Source organism: Hyaena hyaena, unplaced genomic scaffold, assembly GCF_003009895.1.
Source record: "Hyaena hyaena isolate Hyena2069 unplaced genomic scaffold, ASM300989v1 scaffold_256, whole genome shotgun sequence".
NCBI lineage: Eukaryota > Metazoa > Chordata > Mammalia > Carnivora > Hyaenidae > Hyaena > Hyaena hyaena.
In genome coordinates this window covers 406,145-428,867 of record NW_024080885.1, presented here as the reverse complement: position 1 = coordinate 428,867, position 22,723 = coordinate 406,145, and the positions used below count along the sequence as shown (strand labels likewise).

Genomic DNA, 22,723 nt, shown 5'->3' with positions numbered 1-22,723 from the left:
TGGCAGTTCGGCTAAATTTGTCTTGTTTGGGTTTTTTGTTTTGTTTAATGTATATTTTTATTATAATTATTATATATGAATCCCCTTCAAATCGTTCCTTTTTGTTAACAAGGGGCATGGGAAGGGTGGGGGTGGGGGGCAGAGGCATCCGACCCCAGGAACCTGCAGGGCGGGGCTGGGTCAGTGCCCTCTAAGGACATTTTTGACCTTGTTCAACCTTTCCACAAAGAATAAATGGTGTTTCACATTCTTTGTGTGGCTGCGTTCTCTCAGAAAGAGAAATGAGTGGAAAAGGTGCTGGTAACCGGTGTTTTCTGTGAGGTGGGGTTTTAATATCTTTCATAAAGGAATATGCTTATTCTTGGTGGACAAAGAGACAATACAGGCCATAGCTGGGAAGTAGGACTTAGTCCATGGGGGGCAGGGAAGTGGTCCACAGAGCCCAGCTGCTCTCTCCCAACCCGGCCAAGAGGTTACTTTTGAGGCCCAGAGCTGCAAGGCAAGAGGAAGTGGTCAAGCTGAGGCCACTTGGAAAATCTTCCTAAATTGCATTACCCTGTCGCATGATCTGGCCACAGACCCTCCATTTCCCCAGACCTCTTTTTGCTACTGGGGACTTTTTGATCCTGGAAGTCCCAGGATCCTTCATGTTTGGCCTCAGGCAGGCCCTTTACCCCAGCCCTCAGCATCTAAGCCTCTTCGAGGCCCGGGGCTCTGCTTCAGGGACAGAAGGAACACTGGGGCCACCCAGGGCCTATTAGGAGCCGGCTATCTTGGCAAAACAGGAATGTCACCCCCATTGCCCAGGACAGGCAGGATGGTCAGGGTGGAAGGGAAGAATAACAAGGCTTTGTTTCTTCGAAACTGCTGCCCCAGACAGGGTTCCCAGGCTGCGACCCACCCTTCCTCCGAAACCAGCCTGGAGGGAGGAATAGCTCAGTTGCTGAGTCAGCTCAGCTGAAGGGGAGCAGCCTTCTTTCTTCCTCCCCTTCCCTTCCTGCCTTAGCCCGGCCCTCCCTGGGCTCCAGCCCAGGCCCCCTCCGCAGCCTTCTTCCAAGAGTGCTGGCCCCACGTAGCTCAGGGGTTCCATCCAGCTGCTCTTCAGGGCTGGTTGGTGTGATTGCTTTGGCAGAAGGGGTACCCCACCTCTCTGCCAGCCAGGAACCCTGACCCTGTGCCTGGCCTCCTACACCTCTTCTGCCAACAGCTGTTTGGCATGGCTTGTGTGTCTCAGTGGATTTGGACACCACCACCACCCTGCCACCCTCACCAGAGGGGATGGGGACCCCGAGAAGCTGGCACGGGAAAGTCAGGGGTTGTCTGGGGGAGTTGGGGGTGGGGGGGCCTCTGCATGTCGCAAGGAGCTCAAAGATGAGCTCATGGCCCCTTTGTGTTTTTGTGGCCCACATCTGGAGGCAATTACAGATGTTATCCAGTGGGAGTTCTGCAAAACACAGCTGGAGCCAGTGGAGCCTGGGAAGGGGGGACTGCCAGAGGGGAGAGGAGGGGGAGCCTAGGGCTGCCACGGCTGGAGTGCGGTTTCCCCATCACGAGGAAATTGTTTGGCCCTGATTCTGGAATCACAAGATGCTCTCTGAAGCCAAGGGGGAGAGATGGGAACGGGAGGACCAGAAACAAAGGGGGAAGAGGGGGAAGAGGCTTCATGGGCAAGGAGAATCGTGGGGTGGAGGCCGGCGAGGTCCCGTGCTTCTGACATGCCCTGGGCCTGAGGGACCCAGCCCATGAGGCCCACCCAGAGACCCTGGGAGGTGCCTGGCTGATCGCACAGGGTCAGGCAGGGTGAAGGGAGAGCAGAGGGCCCTGTGGCTCCTGAGAGGCCTGACAGCGCTGCTCGCGCTGGCCCTACCCCGCTTTGTTCGTTGGGCCTGACCCAGTTTCTAAGGTTCCAAGTTCCTTTATTCGAAAGCAGCACATGTGAGCTAGAACAGCCAGGCGAGAGCCAAGGGGAATCTGTGAGGAGGTTTGGGCAGAGCCCAGGGAAGCGGCCTCAGAGGAGACTGGACCAGGGGCAAGCGCTGAGGAGAGACAGTGCTCTGCCCACCACCGCACCCCACACGTTTGAGCGGGGAGCCGCAGACTCTCTTCTCCGGGGTGCCCACCACAAGCTGGGCCCATACCTCCGAGGCTGCCAGACAGGGGCTGGGTCACTGACACGAGAAGGGAAGATGGAAGAAAAGCTGGGCTCTCTAGCAGAGAGAGGACTGAGCAGGGCGATGCCCCACACACAACCCGGTCAGCCCTGCTGGCCCCTTCACTGTCCCTCCCCTGGAGCCCCTTCTCCCCACTCTGACAGACTTCCCAGTCCTATTTCCTCTCTGGACTCATGCTTCCCTTTCCAGCTAAGGGGAGGTGGCACAAAACCAACATTTGGTGAAGTCCTCGTAACACCTAGTGACAGGCACTAACATCGCCCCCATGTTATAGGTTTGGAAACTGAGGCCCAGAGAAGACTTCCTCAAGGTCACAGCTCATTAATCCAAAGTTAAAACCCAGGTCTGTTTTTTTTTTTTTTCTGTACACCTAGATTCTGACCACATCTCTGGGTGTCTCTTCCAGGGTGGACCCCATGTGGCTGGGTGGCTGGGTGGCCGTGTGTGTTCTGGGGGTCTGATAGCACGTGTGCGCGTGCCTATTGTTCTGGGTGGCAGCACTGGTGTGGGGAATAGGGCTCCTCCTCAGGAATCCACTTTGCCTGTAGTCACCTCCCTCTTGGGGGACAGGAACAGGTAACTCTAAGGGAAGGAAGAGGCAGGAAGGACTCAGAAGCCAGAGGGACTGAGTGGGATGCATGGCAGCAGCTAGGGGAGGGATGGCGGCAGTGAGCGGCTGTGGCAAGGGCTCCGGAGGACAGTTCCCGTTCCCTGAGGCCCCAAGGAAACCCCAGTCAGGCCTGCTCCATCATCCTACAGTGCCTGTACCTCTTTCTTACCCCCCCCCCCCCATCTTCAGATTTCCTGTACACCTAAACTGGGGGATTCTGCCTTCCTCCCTCAGACAGTCTTGAGAGACTGGGGAGACCCAGAGGCAGCCTTCAAGGGGGCTGGACAATTGGGGCCTGGAAAGGAGGCAGGCCTGACTGGCCAGAAGCCACCTTCCAAATGAGCTCACACACATACTTTCCACGCTGGCCCAGGGCCGAAGGCTGAGTGCCTTCCAGGCCAGTGTTCCCCAGCCAGGCCCAGCCCCCCCTCTGTCCTCCTCTGTCCCTCACCAGTCCTGGACCCAGGGGCTCTACAGCAGGATTGGGCCCCCAAGAGTAGAGCTGTCACCACACCCTAAGGGAGCAACTTCCACTGCCTCCATGCCCAGGCAGCTTCCCAACTCCTTCAGGGCGCCTCATTTCTCCAATGTGCCCGTTGTGGCTTAGGGGAGGAGGAGACCAGCTTCCCGCCCCCAAAGACCCACACCTGGGTGGGGAGGGGCAGTAGAAGGGACAGCAGAGGTGTCTACACTGCAGTGAATTGGCGGAAGGACTTCCTTTGAGTGCCTGAAGTAGCTCATTGACTCAGGGACCAGACCAGGTCTGGGAGCTGCCTCACCATTGGGTCACATCCTGCTCACACACTTCACTTCCCAATAGGGGCACTTCCCTGATCTGGGGCAGGATGGGCTGTGGGTGGGGCAAGGCCAGGATGACCACAAAGGAAGGGAAAAGACTGGTGCCTCTCAGAAGGCCTAGCAGATTCACACACACGCGACAAGCTCCAGCTCATTTTGATCCAGCCTGTGGTCAAAGACGTCACCCTTTGCTTGGCTTCCAGAGACATGTAGCACCAGGCCAGAGAGCAAAATCAATTCCCAAAAATGCTCTCCTGGGCCCCTCAGTGTCTGGCTCTGTGCTAGGAACGTGGCTGCCCTGACCATATATCCTGGATCCAATAATACCTTCCAGAGGTTCTGTGAGTTTGTATATTCAGACACAGCAGACAGTTCATCCCACCTTGGATTCCAAAAATATGGTCCCTCCAAGTAGCTCACACAGGCTGCCATCGCCCTCCAAGGCACTGATGGGACAGGTCAGTCAGGGAATGACTATGATTCATGATAATACTGACCCCATCACAGCCACCTGACAAACATGCTTGTCCTCACTTCCTTATAAAGGAGTAGGATGGTGCGAGGCATGCAGGATCCCTTAATAAAAGTTTGTTGGCTTAAATGGCCTGTGGAAGTTGTGGAAATATACAAGTCAATGGCTCTAGCGGTGCATCTGTAAGCACTATACACACATCTATACAAGTATCACGTACACATAAGTTACAAAATCACTGAGCCGTACGTGTACGTTTAGTACATTTTATGAACTTTCCATATATTTCTCCCCAAACTTTAGAAAGTTAAAAAGAAAAAACAAAAATACATCAAGGTAATGGGTTCATAACTCCAAAACAACTACTTTGTCTCTATGGCCTCCTCATGAGTCCCCCCACAGCCTGCCTTTAATGTAGTCAGTGTTGGGCTGGGTTAACACAGCTCTTCTGGAAATTCCAATTCTTTTTTTTCTTTTTCAAATTTTATATATTTAAGTAATCCCTACACCCAACGTGGGGCTTGAATTCAGGGCTCTAAGATCCAGAGCTGCATGCTTTTCCGACTGAGCCACCAGGCGCCCCTGGTAATAGCAATGCGCAGACTGCATCCTCAGTCTGGCCTGCACCGGGACCCTGACCTGAAAGGTCCACACAAAGGTCTCTTCTCCCCACACTTCTCTAAGCTCCTGCCAATTGTCCCACAAAGTCTCTACTCTACGGCCTGTGCTCCAGAGCCCCCCACTACTTGCCTGCACAAAACTGCTTATAAATTCTGAGCGGAGGAAAGCTGGACAAAGGGCGCAAAAAAACACCCACCCCACTCTCCGGTTGGCCACACCCCCTCCACTGCAGAGACCAGCCAGGCAGGGTTTGTGGGGCGATAGCACCCCCTTGTGCTGGGTGTTGGCACTACAAACCATGCCTGAGAGACGCAGGGGCCAAGCTACCCCCGCCCCACACCACCCCCCTACAAGGGCCATGGATACTGCCAGCCTGTTCCTTCCCCCTTTCCACTTTCCATGTTTCCACCCAGGCCACCTGTACTTAAAGGGGCGGGACTATGGGCGCAACAGGATGACAAGCCTGAGTCTTCCAGCTGCAGAGAGGAAAAAGTCAGCTTCCCTCAGCTGTCCCTGGGGGGGTGGGAGGGGTTGGTGGGCAGCCCTCGAATAACTCCGGGAAGGAAGAGGGGGTGGAGTGGAGCGGCTGCGGGAGGAAGTAAGGGGGCACTTTGATGCCCTCTGGGAGCTTCTCCGAGTTGGCACGCTGCCCCCCTGTGGTTGCCCCAGACACTGATGCCTGAGGTCTCCAGGACTCAGACCTCAGAATGCTTTGACAGAACTCCTTTGGGTCAAGGCAAGCTGGCCTCCTCTGTGACTCCTTTATACAAGGATGGGCATTTCCGTGTCACTTCTCTGAGCCCTTTGGAGATCATGCCCACACCTCTTGGGGTGCCTGTAACCTGCACCCATCCTCCTAACCTCATCTCAACCCCAGGAGGAGCTTTTAATCCCAGTCTCACATTTACAAGGCTCTTTAATTCTGAACATAAAAAATACGTTCTGGAAGCACCTGGGTGGCTCAGTCGGTTAAGCTTCCAACTCTTCCGCTCAGGTCAGGATCCCATGGTTGATGCGATGCATTCCCCCCACCCAGGGCCCCCCCCAAATGGGCTCTGCACTGACAGAGCAGAGCCTGCTTGGGATTGTCTCTTTCTCTCTCTCTTTCTAAATAAACAAATATCATTTTTTAATGCCTAAAATAAAATAAAAATATATAAATGCCTGTAGGCATTTTGTGACTATCACTATATTATTGCTTTGTTCGTGCTAAGAGTTTTCATTTGTTGGGAGGCCTGGGTGGCTCAGTCAGTTAGGCGTCTGACATTACTCAGGTGGGCTCCTCGCTAGCAGTACGTGGCCTGCTTGGACTTCTCTCTTTCCCTCTCTCTGTGCCCCATCTGTGCTTTGTGTCTCTCACTACCTCTCAAAATAAATAAACTATTAAAAAAAAGTTTTTATTTGTTAAATAGAAATATTTAAAATACACTAAATATTGGAGCAGCTCAGTCATTAGAACCTGGACTCTTGATCTCAGGGTTGTAAGGTCAAGCCCCATGTTGGGTGCAGAGATTACTTAAAAAGTAAATTTTTAATAAATAAATAAAATATACTAAATATTTTCAAAACCATCTATCTTTTTTTTTTATATATATATATATTTATTTTTAGGAGAGCACAAGTGAGGGAGAGGCAGAGAGAGAGGGACAGAAGACCCAAAGTGGGCTCTGCGCCGACAGGCTGACAGCAGTGAACCTGATGTGGGGCTCAAATTCACCCACGAGATTATGACCTGAGCTGAAGTCAGATGCTCAACTGACTGAGCCACCCAGGTTTTAAAAGATAAAACCATCTATCTTTTTTTTAAATCCATTTATCTTAGTATTTAATTTTGTAATCTATCAAAATGGAAATGACTGAGGTTTCTCTCAAATCTCTGAGATGTCTCTCGAAACTCGCATCTCATTCTTTCCAAAGCACAAGGAAACTTGCTCCTATAACCATATGGCAGGATCTTTAATCCCTACTCCCTTCAAACACAGAAGTTTCCACATCTTGAAAAGCTCTCTCCTGGACACTACCACAGTCTTGAATGGTTTCCCTCCTATCCCCCTTTTCTGTCAAGCCAATGTGTTTCAACAGCTGTCTGCATTCCTTCACCAGTCATTTCTTCTTTCTTTAGTTTTTTTTTTAAGTTTATATATTTATTTTAAGGGAGAGAGAGAGAATGAGCATGGGGGAGGGGCAGAGAGGGAAGACAAGAGAGAGAATCCTAAATCCCAAACAGGCTCTCCAGTGTCAGTGTGGACTCAGGGCTCAAACTCATAAACCTTGAGATGATGACCTGGGCTGAAATGAAGAGTCGGAGTCACTCAGTCGAATGAGCCACCTAGGCTCTCCTTTTTAAAGTTTTTTTATTTATTCACTTAAGTAATATCTACACCCAACATGGGGTTCAGTCTCATGACCCCCAAGGTCAAGAGTGGCACGTTCTTCTGAGCCAGCCAGGTGCCCCACCTGTCTTTTCTTTTTAATTCAACCTCCCCATCTGTAGCCCAACCCAGGCATTTAGTGAAACTTCTCCAAAAAAAAAAAAAAAAAAGAAATTTAGGGGCACCTGGGTGGCTTAGTCGGTTAAACATCCAACTTTGGCTCAAGTCATGATCTCATGGTTCAGTTCGTGAACTTAAGCCCTTTGTGGGGCTCTGCCAGTGCAGAGCCAGCTTGGGATTCTCTCTCTCCCTCCTTCTCTTCCCATCCCCTGCTAGCTCACACTCTCTCTTTCTCTAAAAATAAATAAATAAACTTAAAAAAAATGAGCATTAAAAAAATTGAAGTTTAATTAACATACATGCTAAACACAGTATTTGTTTTAAATGTACAATAAAATATGGAATGCTGCATGAATCCGTGTGTCATCTTTACACAGGGGCCATGTAATCATCTCTGTATTGTTCCAATTGTAGTATAAGTGCTGCCGAATTGATTGTTGTAACTTTTCCTTAAAGGGCCCTTGTGACCTCTTTCTTCACACCCCAGGCCTTTTCTGTGCTTTCACTCTCTTGGCTTCATATTAGCATCGAACACACTTGTTTCTAGAAGCTTCTTTGCCCTTGTTTTCTGGGAAGTTATGCCATCCTGAAATTCATGAGTCACAGAGTTGCCACGGAACCCTGAAGGCCCAGGACATCTGTCCCTCAGCATCAACCCTACAGGTACTACCAGCTTCTATACCTCAAAAGCAGGGAGTCGATTGACTTTCTTTATTTGCTCTGTTAATTCCAGCCTCTACCCTTCAGACTGTACAGAACAAACAAATTCTTGTTCCATGCTATAGCTCTTCAAATATGTGGATCTAATTTTCATACATTCAAACCCTCACTCAAGTGAAGCTTTTCTTTAGGTGAAAAGCCTTTCTAGTTCCATAAACTGCTTATCATATGACATGACTCAGAGACTCCTCATCATTCGGAACACCCTCCTCTAGATTGATTCTCAGGTAATGTCTACACTCAACATGGGGCTAGAACTCACAACCTGGAGGTCAAGAGTCGCGTCCTCCACCGACTGAGCCAGGCAGCCACCCCCATTGTTTCAGTCTTAAAACATAGCTGCCAGCACATAGAGAGGCAGTATCACTTAATGGTTAGGAGCAAGGGCTCTGGAGTTACACAATCCAAGTTTGAATCCAGTCTTCACAACTTACTAGTGGGGTGGCCCCAATTATGCAATGTTCCTGAGCTTCAAATTCCTCATCTTTAAAATGGGGCTAAAAAAATAAAATAGGGGCGCCTGGGTGGCTCAGTCAGTTGGGCGGCCAACTTTGGCTCAGGTCATGATCTCACGGTTCATGGGTTCGAGCCCTGCTTTGGGCTCTGTGCTGACAGCTAGCTCAGAGCCTGAAGCCTGTTTCAGGTTCTGTGTCTCCCTCTCTCTGACCCTCCCCTGCTCATGCTGTCTCTCTCTCAGAAATAAATAAAAACATTTTTAAAAATGTTTAATAAAATAAATAAATAAGATAAAGTGGGGCTAATAATTGAAAGGGTAGTTGAGCGAATTAAAAGACATAATCTATGTGATGCTTATGGCTGGCAGTCATTGATTTATTCATTAACATTTGTTGAATACCTACTTTGTGTCAGATATTGTTTTTGGCACTGGGGATATAGCAGGAAACAAATAGATCCCTGCCCCATGGCACTTACATTCTTGTGGGAGGAACAGTCAATAAACATGATAAATGAGTAAAATATATAGAATATTAGATCGTGATATGAGTTTTCCAAATTAAAAAAAAATTTTGTTTTATTTATTTCTGAAAGAGAGAGAGAAACAGCATGAGCAGAGGAGTCATAGAGAGAGGGAGATACAGAATCTGAAGCAGGCTCCAGGCTCTGAGCTAGCTGTCAGCACAGAGCCCGAAGCAGGGATCGAACCCATGAACCGTGAGATCATGACCTGAGCCGAAGTCGGATGCTTAACTGACTGAGCCATCCAGGTGCCCCAATTTTTCCAAGTTTTTTGTTCTGCATCCTTTTTGATTAACAATTCCACCTTTAGGGATGACTGGGTGGCTCAACTGGTTAAGAAGCCAACTTCAGCTCAAGTCATGATCTCTGTCCCAAGAGTTTGAACCCCACATCAGGCTCTGTGCTGACAGCTCAGAGCCTGGAACCTGCTTCAGATTCTGTGTCTCCCTCTCTCTCTGCCCCTCCCCTGCTCGTGCTTTTTCTTTCTCTGTCTCCCAAAAATATAAATAAATGTTAAAAAAATTAAAAACAAAAACAGTTCCACCTTTTAATCATTTCTCTCTTCTTGCATTTTACTAAAAGTATTCAAAGAAACCAGGCTGTCTCCTAGATACTTTGCATAGAAATTTCTTCAGCCAGGGGCGCCTGGGTGGCTTAGTCGGTTAAGCGTCCGACTTTCGCTTAGGTCATGATCTCGCGGCTCGTGGGTTCGAGCCCCGCATCGGGCTCTATGCTGACTGCCAGCTCAGAGCCTGGAGCCTGTTTCAGAGTCTGTATCTCCCTCTCTCTCTGACCCTCCCCTGCTCACGCTGTCTCTCTCTCTCTCTCTCTCCTAGAAATAAATAAAACATTAAAAAAAAAAGAAAAAAAAAAAAAGAAATTTCTTCAGCCAGATGGGCCACCTGACTGGCTCAATCCATAGAGCATGCCAACTCTTCATCCTGGGGTAGTAAGTTTGAGCTCCACATGTGAGCCCCAAATATCCAATCTCATCACTCGCAAATTCTACCTTCCTCCAACCACTAGGATCCAAACACAATTCAGCCAAGCTCTTTGACACTTCTATCAAGGATCTCTTTTCCTCCAGTTTCTAATTAACGTGTCCCTCCTCTCCGTCTGGGACCTAGTCAGGGTGACTTTTAATCTCCATATTTCTATCCACGTTCTGTTCCTTACCACTTAGGTAACCTACAGAGATTGAGCTCTGTACAGCTCTCTCCTTCTGATCCTTCCCAAGAATCGCCTTAACAATCCGTTCATGGCAGTGTTGGCTTTCTCTAGCATGCCTCTCCGGCCTCTGCCCATTCCCCAGTTCTAAAGCCACTTCCACATTTTTAGGTATTTGTTAGAGTAGCACCCCCACTTCTCAGTATCAAGCCTCTGTCTTAGTCCTTTTTTTTTTTTTTTAAATGTTTTATTTATTTCTAGGAGAAAGAGAGAGAGACAGCATGAGCAGGGGAGAGTCAGAGAGAGAGGGAGTCACAGACTGAAACAGGCTTCAGGCTCTGAGCTGGCAGTCAGCACAGAGCCCGATGCGGGGCTCGAACCCACGAACCGCGAGATCATGACCTAAGCGAAAGTCGGACGCTTAACCGACTAAGCCACCCAGGCGCCCCTGTCTTAGTCTTTTTGGACTGCTATAACAAAATACCACCAACTGGGCAGATTTACTGCTCACAGTTCTAGAAGCTGAGAAGCCCAAGATCAAGGCACCAGCATGGGCATCTTCTGGTGAGGGCCCTCTTTTTTGTTCAGCAACATACCTTCTCACTGTGGCCTTTCATAGTAGACAGGGAGGGATCTCTCTAGGACCTCTTTTATAAGACGCAAGTCCCATTGTGGGCTCCATCTCATGGATGTAACATCTCCCAAAGTCCCATCTTCTAACATTATCATCTTTGGGGGTTAAGAAATCAACATATGAATTTGGGGGACAGGGGACACAAATATTCAGACCATAGCACCCTGGCTCCTGCACGTGCTAGCAGTTTCATCTTGGGCAAGTTATCTAACCTACCTATGACTCAGTTTCCTCAATAATAAAAGGAGGACAAAAATAACACCTACTTCCTAGAGGTGTGGTGAGGATTAAATGAGATAATACATGTGAAGGGCTTAGAACAGTGCCTACTAGAGGTGAGTACTCTATACAAGTTAGTACCATTTTGAAAACCAAACATCTGCCCACTTTCCACCACTTCCACTACCTTTCATAATTCCTCAAAGATTTCCAAGAACATCTTAGGCCCATTCCTAAATGTACTTAGTGGTCTAGGATGTGATTTATATGGGACTGGACACTTAAAGTCACTGGACTAATTGAAGCTTAAACTCATTTTAAGGACCTAGGTCCTCTTTAACCTTTTTCCTATCATTTTGGGGCTGGAATTCACTCTTAAATTTGAACCCCCAGTGTTTAGTTTAGTGCCTTGTGCTTGGAAGGCACTCTAATAAACAGTTATAGAATGAAATTTGTTTTACCCTGGTGCCATTTCTTTCTGACAATAATGATGATTGCTCCCAAAAGCCTAGATCTTGATTTTAATTTTTAAAAAATTTTTAAATTTTGAGAAAGAGAGAGACAGAGCATGAGCAGGGGAAGGGCAGAGAGAGAAGAAGACAACAAAATCTGAAGCAGGCTCCAGCTTCTTTACTGTCAGCATAGAGTCTGATGCCGGGCTCCAACTGGTGAACTGGGAGATCATGACATGAGCAGAAGTGGGACACCTAACCGACTGAGCCACCCACGCACGCTTTTGTTTGTTGGTTGGTTGGTTGTAAATTTGTGGCAATTTTTCATTTACTGGGCATCCCAGGCCACGGGCTCCCTTCCTCCTTTCCCTGCCTCCTTTCCCCTGCCAAGTTTAAGCTTCTAAATTTCTCCCCTACCTGCCCACTCCCATGGGTACTCCCCATGGCTGTCTGACTTCTTTCGTTTGTGTACCTGACCTCTCCTTCCAAGTACACAGTATGCTCCTTGAAGTTCAAGGCATCCACCAAGCATCGAGAACACAGCAGCAATCAACTAAAACCTCCATGATCACTTTTTGAACTTAAATATTTTTAACTTTTCCCACCTCTTTGCCTTGCTTTCCTTTGCTCAACATCCTTTTTCCACACTCGGAGTTCTATTTCACTCCTCATTAATCCCAAGGGCTGCACAGAGAGGGAGCATGGCAGAGGGCACAGCAAAGAGACCAAGGGACCAAGATCCCTTTGCGTGGGACCATGGTCCTAGTGAAAGAAGGGCCTTTTTATGGCCAACCCTGGTGTGGTTCCAGTTTTGAAAATATCAAAACTGATGCCAACAACAAATGTCATGGACAGAAAACTGTTTTTGTACCATTTGTAGAGAGCAGAGAGTAGAGAGTAGTAAGGATCCAAATGTACACTCTGTCCAGAGCTAGACTGCCTAGATTCAAGCCCTTGTTTCAGCATTTACTAGATCCATGATCTCGGGCAAAATACTTAAACCTCTCTGTGCCTGAGTTTCCTTATCTGTAAAATGGGAGTAATCCTAGTTTCTACTTCCCAAGACTGTGAGGAGGATTAAAGGAGCAAATACTTGAAAAGTGCTTCTGTGCCTGAAATGTGAAAAAAGCTCAAGAAGTATTTGCTATTCTCGTTGTTTATTAATATTACCTATCTATCAGTGCCACAGGAATAACAGCCCACATAAATAAAAAATAACTCCTGTGACTAATCATAATTGTTCTGAAGTACAGAGCACTTCCTAGATGCTCAAAGTGCATTAACTCCCTCAACGTTGATCACAACCTTACGAGGGAGTTGCACTATTAACCCCATTTTACAATTGAGAAGCAGAGAGGTTAAGTGATTCTTCTCAAGGTCACAGAGCCAGCAAGTGGCGAAGACACATTTTTTCGTTTATTTACCGTTTATTGGGTGTCTTAGCAGGAGAGAAACCCTGTGGGTGCAAAGGTAAACATTCTAGGCCCCAACCTACAGGAAGTTTCAGTTTCCAGAGGAGAGGAGGGGCGGGGGCGGGAAAGACGAGTAAACAAATAGTTATAACACCGTGTGGTAATTGCTATAATAGAGGCTCACAACAAAAAGTGCCGCCTAATCTCAGACACTGGGACAAGAAAAGTACTGAGAGTTTAAGGGTCCAAGGGAAAGACAAGGCAGTTACGGAATAAGTAGTTGTCTTTTGACCAACGAGTCCTGTTAACAAACGAGTCACCGAAGGGACAAAGCAGAGTAAGCAGAGTTTAAAGTGAAGGCGGACAGCCTAGCCAAGGGCGGATCTGACGGGTCCGGGCAGGGCCGGAAAGGGGTTAAGGAGAGCGGGTGGGCGGGGCGCGCGCGCGATGACTGGCAGGGGTGGGGCCAGCTCGTCCCCCGCCCCCTCCCTCCGCCCGGGCTCTTCCAACCCCTGGGCTGGCGGGGGTACCGCCCGGGCGAGGGCCGGGAAGCTGGGCCGAGCCTCCTGCCTCCTTCCCCCGCTCCCCCTGCTGCGTCCCACCCGCTGGACGCGCAGGAGAAGTAGAGCCGCGCCCGGGCCGGCCCTGGGGGCTGACCCTGGCAAAGTTTGGCCCGAAGAGGAAGTGGCCTCGAGCCCCGGCAGGTGGCGGCCGGGCCTGGACAGGGACTCTCGCGGCCTGCGGGCGGGCTCTAGGCGAGATCGCGCTCCAGCGCGGGCCCTCGAACCGATTCCCGGGGCTTCAGGACCGGCCTAGGGAGAGAGCGCGGCAGAGAGCGCGGCGGCGGCGGGGGAAAACTCCGAAGTTGGCGAGAGGCACCGCCCGGGCTCCCGGACGGCCGCCGCCTCCCCGCCCCCAGCCCTGGCATCCAGAGCACCCGTGGGGGAGCCCGGGCCATGCAGCCCCCTCGGGGAGGCGGCAGTGGGGAGCCTGGACGCCCAGAGCGGCGCCGCCTTCCCACTGGATAGACGACAGAGGCTCCGGGACTCTTCCTGCACCTTCGGACGACTCAGGATGCTGCCCACTACTCTCCTCCTCCTCCTCCTAGGTAAGAAACCGAAACAAGACTACTCACCCGGCACCCCGCCCCTGGGGCTGTCACAGTCCGGGTGCTCTAACTCCCTTCCTCCTTTGCCGTCCCGCACCTCCCCTGTCTGCCGGTGTCCCCCGCCCCCAACCCCTGCAGCTGCATCCGACGCTCCTTCCCCAACCTCTGGGAAGCTTCCAGCCGCTCCTCTCAGCCCTCACATCCTCCTTCGGGCTTCCCTAGATCGCCGTTCCTACCCCGCCGGCCGTGCTGCTGTGGCTTCCTTCGAGGTCACACATCGCATCCTCTCATGCTCCACTGCCCCATTCCCATAAACTACCCGGAAGTCCCAGATGGCTCCCTTTCCTCCTTGAGTTGCTCAGGTGAAGAAAACTAAGGGCGATTCGCTCTCCTGTCCTTTCCTGCTCTTCCTCTAGGAGGCGCTCTGGCCCATCCAGACCGGACCATTTTCCGAAACCCTGGTGAGTAAAGGATGCCTCTGGGGCCCCAAGGGCTTGGTAGTGAGAGAAGACCCTTGAGAAGGATTCTCTCTTCCCTGAATTCCTCTGGCACCTCCGGTAGTTTTAGAGTGGAGATCATCCATCCTTATTTTACAAACGGGGAAACAGATCCAGTGTGAGCTGTCACCTCACAGTTATGTACTCTCTTGTTTTTTCCAACTATCCATGCTTGATCTCCCTAGCTGGAATATAGTCTCCCTGATGGCAGAGAGTATTTCCTGCTCCTCCTGGCTCGGGGGCTGGCACAAAGCCCACCTCAGATTGTTTCTGGTGTTGATATTTAAGGTGAAGCTATAATGAGTGTGGGAAGGAAGGGGGCCAGCCGAAAACTGATTCTAAAGCGGGTGTATGTGTGGTTGGAGAGGGGTAGTTTCTCTGCTTCGTGAAGAGCTCAGACCTTTAGAAGCCTCAAGCCTGGGGGCAGGGGCTGTGACAGTAATGGGCTCTCAACCAGTGTCCCTACTTTCCCCTCTCTCCAGCCTGTGATGACCCCCCAGCAGTGCTCTTGGACGTGCAGGGTACCTTACAGCGGCCCCTGGGCCGAGATGGCCGCAGCTCCCCTACCAACTGCACCTGGCTCATCCTGGGCAGCAAGGAGCAGACTGTAACAGTCAGGTGAGAAGCCAGGCAAGACTCCATTCCCTTCCCTTCCTCCCCCTGCCCCCTCTACCACGGGAAAGCCTCCAGGAATCCTTTCTTCATGGACTTTCCATCCTTGTCAACAGGACTTGATTTGGCCTAGTCTGCCCTAAAAACCTGGCTTATTCTGGGCCACAGTGAATTGGAGGTGAGCTGGGGCAGACATCTAGCTTGGATTCTCGTCATCTCTGAAGGACAGCAGTCACTCTAGAAACAGTCCTTGGGCTCCCAATATGGCTGCCCTGAGGAGTCCTTCAGTCCATTGCACATCCTTGCCTGGGCTTCAAAAGCTGTTCCTGATTAGCTTAGAACCTTCCTCAGCCTCCCCGGATCTTTTAAACGGTACAGGTCTCTCCCCAGTCTCCTCTTAACCTTGAGCAATAGGGTTGGGACCCATGTTAAGTTCCTGGCTACTTGCTTCACAGAGTTCACTCTCCATGGAATTTATCCTGAAAGGAGTAGGTGAAGGGAGAGGGCAGTCTGGGGAGAGCCTGAGGGATCAGAATGCCATGCTGCTACTGGCCTCTGCTAGGACTATTGCCATTGACTACAAAGGAATTTGGCTGAGTTCATTTGGCTGTTCGGATTGCGGATGAGCAGGGGTTTTGTGCTTCTTGGGGTAGAAGGGGCCTGACAGCACTGGGAGAGGAAGAAGCCAGTGGTGGTCAAGAATGTCTCACATCCCGCCTTCCTCCACCCTTCTAGATTCCAAAAACTGCAGCTGGCCTGTGGCTCAGAGCGCTTAATCCTGAGCTCCCCTCTCCAGCCACAGATCTCCCTGTGTGAGGCACCGGCCAGCCCTCTGCAGCTGCCCGGGGGCAATGTCACCATCACCTACAGCTATGTTGGGGCCAGAGCACCCATGGGCCAGGGCTTCCTGCTCTCCTATAGCCAAGGTATGCCGGACAGTGATGTCCACAGGACTGGAAGAACAGATAGTAGAAGCCCCAGGGGGAAGGGGAGGGCCCCCCAAGCCCTGGTGCTTCATGGCCCTTCTCCACGGTGCCTCTGCAGATTGGCTGATGTGCCTGGAGGAGGAGTTCCAGTGCCTGAACCACCGCTGTGTGCCCTTGGCCCAGCGCTGCGACAGGATCGATGCCTGCGGCGATGGCTCTGATGAGGCAGGTTGCAGCTCAGACCCCTTTCCTGACATGACCCCAGTCCCTGTCCCCACCCCACCCTGCAATCATACCTTAGAAGACTTTTACGGGGTCTTCTCTTCCCCTGGATACTCACACATGGCCTCAGCCTCCCACCCTCAGTCCTGCCTCTGGCTGTTGGACCCCCATGATGGCCGGCGCCTGGCAGTGCGCTTCACAGCCTTGGAACTGAGCTATGGAGATGCAGTACACGTGTATGACGGCCCTGGGCCTCCCAAGACCCCTCGGCTACTGCGCAGCCTCACCCACTTCAGCAATGGCAAGGCGGTCACCGTGGAGACGCTGTCTGGCCAGGCCATTGTGGCCTACCACACAGTTGCTTGGAGCACTGGTCGGGGCTTCAACGCCACCTACCACGTGCGGGGCTACTGCTTGCCCTGGGATCGACCCTGCGGCTTAGGCACCGGCCTGGGGGCTAGTGAGGGCCTAGGTGAGCGCTGCTACAGTGAGGCCCAGCGCTGCGACGGCTCATGGGACTGTGCCGACGGCACGGATGAGGAAAACTGTCCCAGCTGCCCACCCGGACACTTCCCCTGTGGGCCTCCCGGCAATTCCGGCACGACAGCCTGCTACCTGCCCGCTGACCGCTGCAACTACCAGACTTTCTGTGTCGATGGAGCAGACGAGAGACGCTGCCGGCACTGCCAGCCTGGCAACTTCCGCTGCCGGGACGAGAAGTGCGTGTATGAGACGTGGGTGTGCGACGGACAGCCGGACTGTGCCGACGGCAGCGATGAGTGGGACTGCTCCTATGCCCTGCCCCGCAAGGTCATTACAGCTGCAGTCATTGGCAGCCTGGTGTGCGGCTTGCTGCTGGTCATTGCCCTGGGCTGCACCTGCAAGCTCTATGCCATTCGCACCCAGGAGTACAGGTCAGTGAGGGTGCAGCCAGCTGTACGGGTGGGGGACTGAGGGGGCCCACACTGGGGATGGGCTCTGGTGACCTGCCTAGAGGTTGGCTCCTGGAGTTGTCCAGCTTGGGGATGGGGGTGCCCCTCTTAGGAAAGGACAGGTGTAGATCCTGAAAGCAATCTCCAAGAAGGAGGGGAACCTCGCATGGCTCTTGGCAAAGCCAGGGCATGTCTCAGTTGTCCTGGCCTGGGTGCAGAGGGAAAAGACGTGTCCAGGCTAGGACAGGCTGCTCTGGCCGGCACCACCTGTGACTGCGCAGCCCTCATTCCTTCCAGCATCTTCGCGCCCCTGTCCCGGATGGAGGCTGAGATTGTGCAGCAGCAGGCCCCACCCTCCTATGGGCAGCTCATTGCCCAGGGTGCCATCCCGCCCGTAGAGGACTTCCCTACGGAGAACCCTAATGATGTAAGTGACCTCCCAGCCCTAGTACCTCCTGCTTCCCAGCCTCCTGTGGCCCTGCCGCTGTACCGTTCTTCTTTGAGGCTTCGGGCCCTCCCCACCTCCCTGACTCTGATGTCTGCTTCCTCTCCTTGCAGAACTCAGTACTTGGCAACCTGCGTTCTCTGCTACAGATCTTGCGCCAGGATATGACTCCAGGGGGTGCCTCGGGTGCCCGCCGCCGCCAGCGGGGCCGCTCTATGCGCCGTCTGGTGCGCCGTCTCCGCCGCTGGGGCCTGCTGCCTCGAACCAATCCCCCAGCCCGGACCCCTGAGACCAGATCCCAGGTCACACCCTCTGCCTCTCCCCTTGAGTCCCCGGATGGCAACGCAGGTCCGGGCCGTGAGGGCGGGGCGGAAGGTGGGCAGGAAGGGGAACAGGCACCCCCACTGCCGGTCAAGGCTCCCCTCCCATCTACCAGCACATCTCCAGCCCTCCCTGCCGTCTCTGAGGCCCCGGGGCCACCGGCATCCGTGCCCCTGGAACCATCGCTGCTGTCTGGAGTGGTGCAGGCCCTGCGAGGCCGCCTCCTGCCCAGCCTTCGGCCCCCAGGACCAACCCGGACCCCCCCTGAACCCCACACAACAGTCCTGTCCCCAGAGGACGAGGACGATGTGCTTCTGGTGCCACTGGCTGAGCCGGGGGTCTGGGTGGTTGAAGCGGAGGATGAGCCCCTGCTTGCCTGAGGTGACCTAGCTCCCTTGGGGACTCTGGTCACAGTGACAACACCCTTTAGAGGGCAACTCAGCTTCCCTTTTGCTACTTCCCTCCCTGACCCTCTGTCTAAGGGGACTTGGCAGGCCTCCTGGGACCCTCTGTAGCTGCTGTAAAATTAGATCCCTCAGGCAGGGAAGGGGCTTGCACAGAGCTCCCTCCGCACATGCCAGACAGCACGGTTTCTCCACCACCACCGTCTTCCCACGCCACCACCACTCAGGTGGCTGTTTGTAAAAAGTAAATTTCTTAAAGGGTCATAGGCCCGGACACTCCATCCTTACCAAACCTATACCCAAAAGTGCCCTTTCAGCACCAGAATGTCAATTGGCTAGAGATCTCCAGGGAAGGATCTGGGCAGGGCCTGAGGTTTCACCGACTGTGATCCTTCCTACAGGGCCTGGCTTATAAAAAGAGCACAGAAAATGCTTTTGTCCCATAGCTAGGTCATTGCCCAGCAACTCAAGGTTGAAAATAAAAAAAGCAGAAATTTAAGATTTTTGTAAATGAGCTATGACCTGAGCCCTGTCTCTACCCATCTCAGCTTACGTTCACCTCATCTTGCTCCTCCCTGTGAAGGCCTCTGCTCTGCCCTCAGACCCCTGCCCTCTTCCTGCTTCCTCTAACCACATACCCTTGACTTTTACACCACTCAGAGGGTAAGAAAGTTCTAGGAACCCTAAGACTGACCTTCTCCACCACCCCCACCTACCATCTGGGGCTCAGCCCTACAGTGACTGACACCAGGGGTAGGCACCAAGCCTCTTTACTCACCACCAGGCCAGAAGTCGGGTCAGCCAGCTGGGTGCTGTAGCTGGGAAGGTTCCCATTCACGGAGTACTCCCAGAGCACAGAAGGAGAATGTCCCTAGGGGACCGTAGGAGCCGTGCCTCCTGGCCTCCACCCCCACCAAGACAGTCTGTCCTATGCAAGACAGATACAAAAAATCATAAACGGCTGGGGTGTGAAGATGCTGGCATCACTTTGACCAAATCCAAAAGGTCTGCCTAGAAGAGGGCCCAAACTAGACTCTAAAGAATGTTGTCCGTCGGTGGAATAGAGTTGTGGATTCTAGGAAGAGTGAGAATCCACAGGATAAGAAAACTAAGCAGCTGTGAGGGCTAGGGCTGTAGGCCGGACCCCCGACCTGAGAAAAGAGGCAGGGGTGTAAGCAGTGGCCAGAGCTGAAGAGCTAGAGAGGTGATGGAGGAGGGAATAACCTGAGAAATGTTGGAGCCCAGCCTCTGGTAAGTGAGGCGACAAGCTAGAAGCTGTCCCAGAGTTTGAAATGAAAACTGGGACAGAGGATACAGAAGGAGTCTACGGGGGTGGCATGGAGCTGAGGCGTTCCCTCACAGAAGCAGGCTCTCCTCAGGCTCGCCCTCACCCTCCCTGGCCGGCCTGGTCTAGCCCCAGCCTCCAGGGGAGGGGCCCTGTTGATTATAGCCTATCCGTGTCTCCATCCACAAACCCAACACCAACCACACATTTCCTCCTCCCAGTGAGCAAGAGCCAAGGGAAGTGGCAGAGAGTGAATATGGTACAGGCCTGGGATGGAGGGATCTTGGGAAAGACCCAGATTCCTTTGACTCCAGACCTCTCCAGAGACTGGGGAAGGGACTTCAGAAATCCCCATCCTTGCATACCCTTCTCCCTTTGGGTCTTCCTGTCCAAGTGCTAACAGGCCCTGGGTCCCCCTAGTGAAAGGCCCAGGGAAGCAGGGAACCCCGATTTCCCTCCCACGCCTCCCCATCCCCTGGTCTGCACCCTCTCCCTTGCTCCTTTTCTTCAGCTGATAGCCTCATCCCTTGTCCTGCTCCAGATCTTTGACCTCCTGGTGATATTTGTAATATGAATGTGGACAAAAACTTAAGGAAAAAGAATACTCCTTGGGGGTGAAATGCTTCAGGAAGCCAGAGGGAGGACCTGAGGGTAGAGTTCACTGGTAAGGGCTATGTGTCTGGATTCCTGAGCCTGAAAGAAGATTCTCTAGGTGCTGGGTGTATGCTCTAGAAGGTGCAAAGGCTAACACTACTTTTGTCAGCCACAGTGAAGCCCCAGGTTGGTGGGAAGAGGGGACCTAGCCTTGTACAGGCAACATGGGAAACTCAAGAGGGTCTCACCCAGGAGAAGGTGGGGAACTGGGGAACAGTCACCCGTTCATTTGCACCAAGGCCTTTAGAAAAAGAAACAAGGCCACCTCATCCTATCAGGACAGAGACAACACTATCCAAAGTGCCCAGTATCGGGGTGTGGGACTCCCGTCCAGGCTCTCAGTGTAGAGGAGGGAGGTGTTCTCAGCCTGAGATGGAGATCAGGCTGGGAATCTGAGAAAACAACACATACCAGGATTGAGTCCTTAAGAATGTGGGACTGAACCAAGCTCCAGGCCCTGCTGGGAAAGGAGAGGGACCCCCAGCCACACTGCCTGACGTTGTGGGAGCATCAGATAGTTGGGCAACCTGCCGAGTGCCAGATCCTTTTTCATGCATAGTGAACCCTCATAACAAGGCTGTGCCATAAGCGTCATAAACCCAATTCACAGGCTCAGGAGCGGTTTCAAGGAATTAGGAGACTAGCCCAGTCTCAATGCAGAGGCAGATTTAAACCTGGATTGGTTCAGTTTCAAATCTCACCCTTGCCCCACTATTCGACAGGCTCTTTCAAGGAGGAAAGCCAACATTTCTCAAGTTATTCCCTCCTCCGCTTCTTACTCGTGGGACAAGAGAGATGGTGGTTCAAGGTGAAACCCAGCTGGCTCCTGTGACCCAAGGCAGAGTCAATGGTCATGGTCAATAATCCTTGCTGGGGTCTGCAGCCCCTGTCTCACTCTTGTCTGGTATCACGGAAATTAATCCAACTACCTAAGTGAGTTTTCCAGATATATGAAGCTCACCCCTTTACAATATAAAACTCTAAAAGCTCATTTTGGAAGGAAATCATTCTAAACATTATAGTCATCCTCAGCACATCTGCAACAGAATATAGATTTTTCCAGATAGCTGAGGATCATTCATAGAAACCAGTGACTTCTCTATAGCAATGTTTTCAGAAGCTGTAACAGTGTCAGGGAAGCTGTTTGCCTTTTTGACAAAATGCCCTTAGACCACTTTTGAAACGCTTACGACAGCTTTAAAGTTTTTTGTGGTGTTGCTGACCTTGCTACCAGGTGATCAGGGGTCACTTGCTACTCTAATGTTCTGTAATGTCCTAACAAGTACAGGAACACATAGACACATGCTGAACTTGTAAATAAGGAAGGACAAGGAGGATGTGATTGACGACTGGAGAGTCTAGCCAAAGAGTAAACTATGTAAGTACTGTAGTTGCTCAGCAGTCCTTTCTGCTCCCCCTAGACCCCAAACGTTGCCCCACAGTTGACCTCTGATAAGTGAAGTGTCACTGCACGTTAGTCCAGGATTACTATTTGCCTCTTTTGCTGGAGGAGTCCACTGAAGATGACAACACAGACTGCTCCCAATAATAGGAGACAGCTGGGATATTTAAGACAAAGAAGGCAGCACAGCAGACGAAAAACAGTCTTTGGCATTGGAAAAGCCAGGGCGGGAATCCCGGTGCCCCCATTTTCCAACTGCATGACTGACTTGGGGACAGGCTAACCCCCTACCAATGTGAGCCTTCGGATCATGAGAACGACAGATCATGCAGGAAGCTGCTTCTCACAGCACCTGGCAAACACTGGGTGAGGGGGTGAGGAGGAGCCAGAAAAGCAGAAGGTATGTTTGGGTTCTTGCGGGGTCAGGAAGAAAGGTAAGAGCTGGAGCCAGAAGGGAAAGGGAAGCCGGCAGCAAAAGAGCAGTGAAGGAGAGGTGCCATCCTGGCTTCCCACAAGGACGCAGACATCACCCAGACAGCATCATGTAGCCCAGGAGGCTGGTGGGGCCCTGGAGAGTGCGGAGAGGGTGCTGGCACTCAGGACTGGATACTTCTAGAGGGCTAAGCTCAATCACTCCCTTTTTTCCTGTGATTCAATCAATGCCAGGTTGGCGGGCCTGGCAAGGAGGGAGAGAAGGGGAGCCCACATGGTACACATCCACCTGCACGTAGTGACAGAATGAAGCCGCCCAAACAAGGCAGCCATTTTCCCTTCCTCAGAGACCCCATCTGCCTAGGGCCCCAGCTGGGAAATGGCTACTCTGGCGTCTTAGCCCAGAAGGGGTGGTACGGGGAAGGAGAGGGTGATGGGGAAGCTTGGTGCCAGGGTGACCCGGTGTCTCTTGGTTTCTACCTCCAGGCCCTCCATTTAGCTACTGAGCACCCATTCTGAGCTGGACACTGGGCTAGGAGGCTGAGAGTACACAAGTGACACACAGCCCTAGTTCCTAGTTCCTGGAGAAAGACCTCCCAGTCCCCAGGTCCTTGCCTCCTGCCATCCTCCACTCCCTTACGCACTGACCCCTCACGCCACTTCTCTGAACCCGTCTCTTCTGCTCCTCTGACTTCGTTCTGTTCAGGTCTTAGCCAGACTCTGCAGTGTGTGTGCTC

General features: G+C 52.0%; 1 protein-coding gene and 1 non-coding gene across 2 annotated transcripts; one reads left to right on the top strand and one right to left on the bottom strand.

Moving 5' to 3' along the window:
• Positions 1-7,496: 7,496 nt before the first annotated feature.
• Positions 7,497-7,608, bottom strand: LOC120240514. Its single transcript, XR_005530641.1, has one exon. It is a non-coding gene; the product is annotated as a U6 spliceosomal RNA (small nuclear RNA).
• A 5,628-nt stretch (positions 7,609-13,236) lies between these two features.
• Positions 13,237-18,712, top strand: LRP10 (LDL receptor related protein 10). The gene is made up of 7 exons (XM_039245201.1): positions 13,237-13,854; positions 14,271-14,315; positions 14,834-14,969; positions 15,699-15,889; positions 16,008-17,025; positions 17,341-17,470; positions 17,602-18,712. The coding sequence occupies exons 1-7, from the start codon at positions 13,821-13,823 to the stop codon at positions 18,187-18,189; spliced, it is 2,142 nt and encodes a 713-aa protein (XP_039101132.1). The 5' UTR covers positions 13,237-13,820; the 3' UTR covers positions 18,190-18,712.
• The last annotated feature ends 4,011 nt before the right edge of the window (positions 18,713-22,723 follow it).

Bases quoted from the DNA above. Each gene is read 5' to 3' on its own strand.
- LRP10 (XM_039245201.1), top strand. From the start codon at position 13,821: ATGCTGCCCACTACTCTCCTCCTCCTCCTCCTAG. The intron at 13,855-14,270 runs GTAAGAAACCGA...CTCTTCCTCTAG, and splicing joins TCTCCTCCTCCTCCTCCTAG to GAGGCGCTCTGGCCCATCCA. The intron at 15,890-16,007 runs GTATGCCGGACA...GTGCCTCTGCAG, and splicing joins CCTGCTCTCCTATAGCCAAG to ATTGGCTGATGTGCCTGGAG.